The sequence below is a fragment of the Drosophila simulans genome, chromosome 2L (genome assembly GCF_016746395.2).
Source record: "Drosophila simulans strain w501 chromosome 2L, Prin_Dsim_3.1, whole genome shotgun sequence".
Taxonomy (NCBI): Eukaryota; Metazoa; Arthropoda; class Insecta; order Diptera; family Drosophilidae; genus Drosophila; species Drosophila simulans.
Window position 1 is genome coordinate 15762975 of NC_052520.2, and position 10484 is coordinate 15773458.

The following is a 10484-nucleotide window of genomic DNA, read 5'->3' on the forward strand; positions in this document are numbered from 1 at the left end:
ATTGCATAATGGAGTCGTTGACTTTCAAAGAAAAATAAGTGTTCTTCGATTTTCATGTTTGTTAATCTATGAAAGCAGAGATTACCTGTGCTGAGAAATATTTAAAAAAAGCTGTGAATATTATCTTATTGAATATGATCAATACAAAGGAAGATCTACGAAGAAATGCAAATTTGACCATAACAGCTGTATTATCCCTCTAAAAACAACTTTATTACAGTAATATCATAATTAAGACGACTATTATTTGTTATAAGAATGTAATTTTCAGCCAAAAACTCCATTAAACAATTTTTTGCACTCATATCACTTCACGTTTTATATTTTTTAGTTTTTCATTACGCTCACCGTAGCATCGTTAAAAGCATTCGCTGTCGGTTGGTGCCCATAAAGTGCATTAATGCTTTGCATGCTGTGCCCAAACTGCAAAGTCCAAGCTTAAAAATATACGTACCCAATTATGTACGTGTGTATTCAGCAGAGAGCAAAGAAAAAGATACGTAAAATTGCATTTTTGGCAACAAGCTTTTAATTGCATTTTGTATGTGCTCATTATCTTAAATGCAGTGTGAGGGAAATCTCATCCAGGGGGTCCTACAATTAAGTTGCTTTTTAGAATGCTTCTGCGTTGCTAGTGCTTGGATCGACAAACTTGGCAAACTTATTCGGAAACCAACACAAAATAAATTAAATGCCAAAAGCCTTAGCATGAAGCTCATTTCGAAAGGGCAGTTCCGCATATTTTTATTTGGAAAAGTAAAACTCATTCAATGTAAACAAACTGATCGATCAAACCCATAAAAAACGTTGAAGAACGCTATAAAATAAAATAATCTCATTGCACCTATTTTAAGGGTATTAAAAAGTGCTATCTTCATTCAAAAGGCCCAATTGGGTAGGGGTGTATTTGTGTCACTTTTGTTTCGAAAGAGTGTAAAACTGGCAAGGGCGAAAGGAAAATGGCCAAAAGCGAAGCCGCTTCTGAAAAAAAAACATAAAAGAGAGAAGAAGTTTTTGCGACATAAACAAGCAAATGGAATGGGGGCGCTTGTGTGTGTATGTAAATGAAAATGGGCATGTGAGTGTGTGAGTTTTATTTAAATGAAAAATAATTAAACTGCGGATTGAAGTTTCCCCCAGTTCCCTTTTTTTGGCGCAGAGGAAAGACAATTAGGAAATGCTCGTTTACACAGAGAAGAGGGTATCAGAATGGGATAAAAGGATTGGGGATAAAAATAAAATTCTACAGAAAATAAAAGTTTTATATACTCTTTAGGACATAATAGAGTTCTTTATATAAACACAATATACCATCCAAGGAGGTTATAATATTCGATGTTATAAGATCATGCATTGTGTAATTATAGGAAAATAAACTAATTACAAGAAGGTTTTACCAATTATATCTATTATAGTTAACACGACTGTTAAAGCTATTTATCGAAGGTTTTTTAATTTGCCAGCTTGTCCTGTTTTTCTTGTTTGCTCTTCCTTATATTTTTTCTGTGGATTAAGTTTTTGTCCAGGGTCTTAATGATATTATTTTTTCATTTACCCTGTGCAACACACGCACGGATTAGTGTTCAAATGAAATCGATTTGAGAGTGTGTGTTTGCTCTGCATCTGTGTTTGAGGCGATTTTTAATTAAAGTACTGCAGTTAATTGCATTAATCACTGTGTTTGCCGAGAGTGTTGGGGCGTGCACGTGGTGCTGAATGCCATCAAATGGATCTGGTCCGAAACACTTAATGAATTATTCAACTGCATTTTGCTGAATTATTTAATGTGCAATCAAAAAGCAATAAAATTTAGCAGTGCTTTTGTTTTGGAATTCAAATGGCTGTTATTTAATATTAATGTTTAATTATGATCCTAAATGGCTTCAGTTCGCACTTAATATTTATTTCGTAACCGACAACCCCTAAAATACTGAAAAATTAAATATATAAGTTAATTTATAATGGTAAATAATAATTTAGAATATAATATATTGAAATAACAAAATTATTGCTATAATTAAGTACACTTTAAAAAAATATGTTTGCCTTTAAAGCCAATCTAATCTAAATTTAAATTTTCTTACAATTACAGTTGAGTTTCTGTCGCTCAGAAAACTATTTCTACAAAAAAACTCGAATTAGGCCAAATTCAATTGACATTTATTGGCCAATATATATTTATAAGGACCAAAAGGAAGCAAAGAAAGATCGAGCAAAGAAAAATAACAAAACGGAGGACACAGCCCCTACGCAAAAATAGTAAAAATATCTATTTCAATGGCGAAGACGACTATTCCGGGGGCAAGCACCCGTCACATGCAAATGGCCAAACGGTGGAGGACGGAAAAGGACGTCGGATCCCATGGATTCCATGGTTCCCAAAGTGGGCGTAGCTGCATTTGCTGGATATCCGTGGTACTCCTACTCATTCTGGTGCCTGGTAAGTGAATTATAAACTGAGCGAGTCCAAATCACAGCTAAGTCAAGTGACACAAAGTCGTTGAAGGACGACAAAAACTTTGATGAGATATTTCAAAAAGTTCGGTAAAGCCTCCAAATATAAATGACAGCCGTCCGGGTGACAGACGAAAGTCCTAGATGAGTCCCCCCGACTTTGGCGATAATTAATTTTTAAGCCGCGCAAAATGAAGCGAGGACAAGTGGCCGAAAAGTGGGTGGGGAAAGTGCGGCGGGCGGTCGGGAAAGCTGGCTAAATGGAGCGGCAAGCACAGAACGGAAGACGAAATCAATCGTTCGTAAAATAAACAAATCTTATTTTTCCGCAAACATTATTTCTCATCAGCCGACGCGGAGGCGAAAGCACATTCAGCAAATGGCAATAAAAACAACAGTGCTGCGATGACAACAACATTTTTCATAAATACGCGCATTCATCTGCATGAAACGATGGTCAGGAAAAGAAGAAGAGCGACCAGGAAACAGTTTAATAATTCGAGGGTGGACCGTATTGTTCAGAAACATAAAGTTTGCTTAGCTCAAACAAATACAAAAAAGCTTTGAAAATGTTTTCTTTTCTAAATTAGTAGCTTATTTTAATATATTTTATATTTATATGGCGATTGATTTTATTCTATTATGTTGTTATTTGGTATTGTATATATATAAAAATGAAATATAATATAACATACTCGAGCAGAGAAAGGTTACTAACCGATCGATTGGCGGATCTGCCCCAATTTCAGTACTCAACGGATTCAACTCATTGAGCTCGTCTTCTCCTCTCAAATGCCACCATCCAACCGCAACAAGGCCAAAATGATGATGTTGCAAAAGAAACTACGATACTAAATATACAACCAATGCTTCTGAATGCCGTTTTTGCTGTCTATACTCATTTTTCTGGCCAAAAGGCGCGAGCAGGACATTGTGTAAACAAGCAAAACAAAAAGGCAACTTAAGGCCAACAACAACAACGGTAAAGGATATATAAATAAAGATAGATGTATATGTATATGTATGGGGAAGGCAAGCAATTGCTGCCTAGAGACGGAGAATATTTCATAATTTTTTGCGTGATGAAGTCGCATTTGTTGGGATTAAATGAGATTTTCTTGCAATTACCGAATGCGTGGTTAGGGCACAAGTTTTATTTATTTTCCCCTCGTCTTCCCTTGCCAACCAAATCCCCACAGTACGAGTACACTTCGAAATTACAATTTCTGTTGGTTAGCAGCTTAGCCGAAAAACATTTCCTGGCCCTGGTTATTGATTTGAAACTTTTTTTTCGGTTGCGGCAAAGTTGCCTTTTCAATTTCGCCACAGCTCGATCGATACTTTCTAATTTATGCTAAACGCACATACAAAAGGGGCTCGTCGAAGGGAAAGTGCTTACCGTGACCATCCCATTGAGGGGCAAACAATAAACAATGCAGTGCATCGCATGTGGGGATTAAGTGGAAAACTCATCGGCCCCGAGCCCCAAAAAAGGGAAACTATTCCATTCAACTTGGGTCTGGCGCATGTGAAAACATGCAACATGTTGAGGGCCCTTCCTAGCGCATTCTCCTTCCGAACAAAGGCCAAAATTGGCTATATCCCTCAATATAGGTTTGCCTGGAAAAAGTTTCTTCTCTGCGGCCAGCTTCAATCACAATGGAAGCCAGCAGCGACTGGGCCGGAGATACCGTTTCAATTTTCCAGAATGCACAAAAGTCAGTTAGCATTCTTCACCGCCATCATCATCATTATCGCCGTCATCTTCATGATCGTATACCACACATATCACACATACGCCCCGTGTGCCTGCGTTTTATCAGCCCTTCGCTGGCAGGGATTCTGTTTAGCATCTCAGTTCCCCACCCATTTACACCTTGACAAACAGGTGCTTATATATTAGAATTTTAAGATAATTTAATATATTTAGAACTATAGAGAACTATAGATGGAAGATTCGCAGTATATTAATGGATATCATATAATTATACCAATGTCTTCTATAGTATTCATGATGTTGCCAGAAATGAAAGGTTTGTTTCTTTGTTCTTTAGTTTTAGGGGAATAAGAACCACTTATGTTTCAGTTCCAAAGCATGAGTCTTGGAAGTGTTCTTTCAGTGCACCACAAATGCATATAAGCCCGCACTGAAACTCCATCATGCACTCCACTTTGCATATCACATGAACTTGCACTTCGGGTTTTTGTTTTTCGTATTTCGGCAAGCGAGCAGGTGGATGCAGGAATTAGGGATCTGCGATGGGATGGCAGGAGCACGCCATGGAGCACCAAAGGCTAAGGGGCTATGGTGCTGAGTCGTCTTTGTCTGCCAGACATTTGCCGTTTACTGTTCTGACATTCCAACTTGGCTGCAATGCAGGCAGGCGACTGACGTGCCTTTTGTCAGCATACGACAATTGCGTGAAATGTGCGGTTGATGTCGGCCAGTTTGTCAGGCCGTCGAGCAGCAGAAGGTAAAAATATTTTCGTAATCCGATGGCTAATGCTGTTGAGGAAAAATGTATGGACAATTTATTTCTTATACTGCAATTGGGAAGAACAAATGGAACTTTGAAATGCATAGGCCATTGAAAATATACCAGCTAGTGGTTGAACTAAAACCCGCATAATATGCTTAATAATAAACTACCTCAATCATATATATTTAAACGAAGCCTTTCCAACTTATTTCCTGGAACGCATTGCACATTTAATTTGTATAAATTAATTTAGCGCTTTCATCAAACCGAGTTCCATCCAAATTGTTTATCGCAATTGAAAATTAATATGCCAGCTCTGTTCTGTAATCCCATAATGTGTATCAACTTCAAAGTGGCCTACGCACGTCATAGCCGGCTGAGCTGCACTTAAAATGCTTTATTCGAAAAATTGCATTTAATTTGCACAATGAAAGTGAAAAAAAATTGCCTTAAAATGCAATTTTAAACGTACTATTTGTACTATGTGCATACGATGTGATAAAAGATTATGAAATATCATCAAAACGATGTGAAAAACTGGCTTAACATCTCATATATGTACATATGCGGTTATAATATACAAATATCACATATAAATGCAACAAATTTGCGGGCAACAACCATTCGAGCCACTACAATGGAACGCCCAACAAGATGGTCAATGTACCCGTAGATTTTTATTCTCTTCTTTTGCAGGGGTATGAAATATGAGTCAAGTTTTCAATGCATGGCGGATGCATTCATTATGCCGTTGACGAGAAAACCCCCGAATGGGCGGAAGTGAGAGAGGTAGAGTGCGGGTGTGGGACGTGTGTAGTGTGAGTGTGTGTGCCGTGTATGCCATTATAGAGTTTCTTTTGCGTTTTTTTGTGTGCATTTATGACAAATGCATTGCACTCACAAAGCTCACACACACACACACGCGCACTGTCGCAATCTTTATGATCTCATGCATATGTATGCGTTTATAAATGCCACGATACTGTCGGCGAAAGAGAAAGCTGTATGTGCAACGGGATAGCACTGTTTTTTATCAAAAATGGTGGTCACTTTGGGCAACAGGCACTGCCAAAAAGATAGTATATAGTTGAAAAAGTTTTTTATATTTACTCAAATATTTGCAAATACTGTAATCGAAATACTGGTCATATGATTGGGATCTTGTCAAGAAAAAATAGGTTGCGATTTGAAAATAACATTACACGGAAAAACGGACATTGCCCACATTAAGTTTGATTGCCAAAAATTAAATTACCTATTAAGTTTAACAAATACCAACCCGTTCAGCAGACTGGAAATAAGAAAGGCATTGCAGGCCTTGGAAGTAAGGGCTTTGCCAAAAAGAGTGATTGGAAAGAGCTGAATGAACTGGAAATGCCAAAAAAGAAAAACTCTTAAAAAAGGTGTTAAGAACGCCAAGTCACGAGATGTGGCACTTGGCTGAAAGGCGTTTGCTAATTTTCTAAGACATCAATTCGAGGGGAGCGATGAAAGTACGTGTGACAATGTCTGACCCCCTTTTCCTTGTCACCCAGCCACGCAGCGTTTTTTGCGCTGATTTTGGCACGCACACATTTTGCATACTGATCAGCAATCAGTGGCAACAATTCTTCCAACTTTCTCGAGAGCCTGAGGCCAACTAGGAAGTGCCGAACGCAAATTAAAATTCCACTTTGGCATTTGGGGAATTCAATTATTTTTCGGTGCTCAAGGGCAGGGGCAAAGTCGCTCCACCCAATGGGTAACATGCAAGTTGACAGTTTGTCTTCTTGTTCGGCTCCTTCCTATTGACCACCAATAAATGGGGAGTTGGGCGAAATCGCAATGGCACTCGGAATACCCGGCAAATAAATACCGAAGCATCGCTTACACATGCCCAGATTTATTGCCTCCCATCCACTCACTCTGATGCCAATTGTCAGGCAATGCAATCAGCGTGTTTATTGATTTGGAAAATTAAATATTTTTCCTTGATTTCCCACTGCGGCACAAAATGCGAATGCGAATGCAAAAGTCGAAAAGTCGCGGCCCTCCCACATATTTCACCATAAATAACGCAATCCGATTTGCCGCTGCTGATGCTGCCATGCTTATTTTATGAAATTTCCGGCTGCCCCTAGAAAACATTTTAATTAGTTTAAATTCCCTGACAGAAACTACAAGAGATCGCCGCTCTCGGGGAATAGACGAGGTCTGCTTTGCGAGGGGCTTGGATGGATGCTAGCTAGTTCACCGCATTGTTGTCGCTTCCGTATGGCATTCCGCTAAAAGCAAAAACATGTCGGCACACACGGCGGAGTGGAGACGAAAAAATATGGTCGGAATTTCGCTTGCTTAACGGAAATGTATAAATTGCATTTTGCGCCATCGCAAAAGAGCCTTAATGCGTAAATGGCGGCAGGAGTTGAGTGGATGGTCGGGCTGAAACTAAAGCAGGTGCATCTGGAGGAATGTTGTGCTAAATTTTAACACACGCACTCATACTCGAAAATAAATTGCACAGCTGCAGGATACACGAAATGGGCGACAAAAGTGTAGCTTTCGGATTCGGAACGGTAACTAGATCAGAGTTAACCGAGTTAATGGTGTGCAGAAAAGTTCCAGAGCTCCAGATAATACGGGTATTTTAAACGAATACATTGTTATTTGATTGTAATTCTTTCCTATCGATTTGTACTACCTAAGAGTTTACTCTGGAATATTATTGGTTTTATAACAACGAAGAGTGAAAATTCTTGTCTCACGCCTCGTTGCCTTAAATTCATTATGAACATATCTTGCCAACTCCATGAGCTTTCCATTTTAATATCGGGTGTCAGGTGGTTAACTCCGCACAGACTCAGCCACCACATAGAGAAAAAAAGGTAGAAATAAAAGACGGGAAAAAAGATTGAAAGTGTTAAGAGCATTTTAGCTCTTCGTCTCGCCTGGCACACAATTCCCAGACATTTTTCACCACCATTCTTTAGCATCCTTTTCGGCAAGGAAAAAGCACTTTACACTAATGCACCTGAAAATTTAAAACATGTCATAACATAAACATTTATCATCGCGACAGGAACCGGAAGTTGAATTTAGCACTTAACTTGCTGATAACTTTTAGTGATTTTATTGCAAAAGATAGAATATTTGTGAGTGTCTTAAACATTTTTATGAACTAAAGTTCTAGTTATTTTCACTTTATTTTAAATTGCCTTTCCCAAGGCACTAGACGTATATATGCACAAGGTTAAGTACTTTGAAATGCAAATAAATCATTTATTTTGCCTACACAAAGAATTAGAGTGTTACAAAATGCTTTCAATATTGAGCTAATTGATTTTCTCAACAAATAATAAACACTTTTCCCATTCCACACCTACTTAATTGTGTCTCTTCACTTTAGCCAGAGTCAAATACAAACAAAGCAAAATAAGAGTCCCCAGAAAGCCTCATAAATTCCTTCAAGAATATTTCTTAGCGCCTATGAGCAAATGTAGTCTAAGTAGCCCATAAAAAGCTTTGTCTAGGGCTTCTCGGCTGGGAAATGTGTGTGTGTAGGCAAATTTTTAATTTATTTCAATTTCACTTTTAATTTAGGCACTAATCTAGGCAATTTGTACTCTTACACGCCATTAAACAGTACATGAAACGGGAAATTAGTCGAGATCAGGCAACCAAGGCGATAATTAAAATACACTTTCCACGTTGTTTTCGAAATAACGTTTTTGATATAAGGTGAATTATAAATATGATAATATAATTTTATTTAAAAAACCCCGTCGCATGATATTGTCCAGCACAACACAAATAATGCCAAATATTTCTGGAGATGTAATATTTTTGTCGAAAACAAAGCAAACAAAGTTTTAATCCAGCTGAGTAACCTTAGGCCGGTAAAAGCTTTATATTCTCGAGATAACAAATATGATACAAACAGGCAACGCCTTGCTCCATCGCCTTGCTGAGATGCCGGTGCCCTGTGAGCCATAAAATGCCCACGGAATATTTATTTGCTTTCATTTATTTTCAATAATTTCGAAATTTCCATTACATTAGTTTCGGTTGTTGTTTTTTCCCAGCGTCCTTCCCTCATGATGTTCTTTATGCCTTTGCACGAAAACAAACAAATTTTGGGGCGATTTCGAAGGGCACCCCATCGACAAATTCTTGCTTTGATTACTAAACTAAATTTCACCCCCTGAAAAAGTTGCTACAAATATAAAATAAATGCCATCGGTCTGTGGAGCCGAAAACTTTTCTCATTTCTACTTTCGATACAGCAGCCGCGGCTGTTGGATTCTCTTCGAGCCGTTTTTTCCTCGGGGCTTGTGGATACTTCTCGATACTTTTCACTGCTAGCCACCACAAATCCATGTGACATTTGGCACTTGCCCTTCGTCCTGTCTTGCCGAACAAATTTACACATCTTTTGAGTTGTTTTCGGGTTCCTTTCTTCGGTTTTTTTTTCGCTCCGCGGCTGCTTCTGTGGAACTTTAAGTTGCTTTTGTCGTATAGCTTCCGTTTCCTGTTCATTTGTTCACATTTGGCATGTCAGATGCGAAAATTTTTTTAATATAACTGTCAACAGTTGATGTAGATTAAGAAATTATGGCAGTTCAAAGAAAGTTTGCCCTGGCAATGTTCGGATTTGTGTGCGGGGTGGGTGGAAAATCAATCAGCAACAAAGTTCTTAGAGCGACGAACTAATAATGTGAGTTCACTGAAAGAAATTTTTCGAAGTATTATTTGCTATATTTGTAACTATACTTTTCAATTGAATGTCCTGAAAGATAATCAACTATTAAATTTTTGCCAGTTAATTGGTCTTCTTAATGCATACTTATATTACACGAAGGCATCATGAGAGACTTATGGAGAAAATATTTTGGTAAAGGACTAAAATATCCGAATACAATAATGTAAGATGTACTTTACTGTATTTATGTCAAATATCTTCTTTCAAGCTTTCCATAGCAGACATTCCCACAACGCTATCGGCCATCTGCTTGAACATTTTTTTTGCGGCAGCCATTAGGGACGGAATATGGCCAATCCATAGGCCACTTATTGCATTTTGATCGGAATCCGATTTGGATTTCCACCCAGCTCAAAGGCGAACATCTTTATTGCTCCTATTCAGCTGCCAAGACTCAGGATATGCCTTGACCAGTTTCACTTCCCATTCCAGAAACTGTTGCCAGTCGACACTGTTTCGATTTGGCATTCGACTGCACCAGAGTCTTGCATAACTGCATTCTGAAATGACTATGAATGGGCCATGGGTTTGCTAGAATTAGCTCAGCCATCGAAATTTCCCTTTTCTGGTTCCCAGAGAGAAGTTGCACGATGCAGGTGAAAGATACATTTGCCTGGTGGCCAGTGGCATTTATTTCTAATTAGGCAACTTTGTAACTGCTTTTAACTTGAGTTGTCCAATTACTCGGTAAAAGGAGCCAAATTGCAATGTCACATAACTTAAATATTTACGGCCATGAAATATTGAATTTCTGTGAAAGCTATTAATTAATACGTACATTATTATTAAGATGCTTTTAGTCAAGCTCTTTG

At 38.2% G+C, this 10484-nt stretch overlaps 1 protein-coding gene across 1 annotated transcript in view; it reads left to right on the forward strand.

Moving 5' to 3' along the window:
* Positions 1-10484, forward strand: part of LOC6732481 — a 41192-nt gene that overhangs the window by 11306 nt on the left and 19402 nt on the right. Inside the window, exon 2 of the mRNA XM_016180191.2 lies at positions 2093-2440. Within this exon, the coding sequence (XP_016025111.1) occupies positions 2278-2440 (163 nt within the window). The 5' untranslated portion in view covers positions 2093-2277. The remainder of the gene's footprint in view (positions 1-2092; positions 2441-10484) is intronic.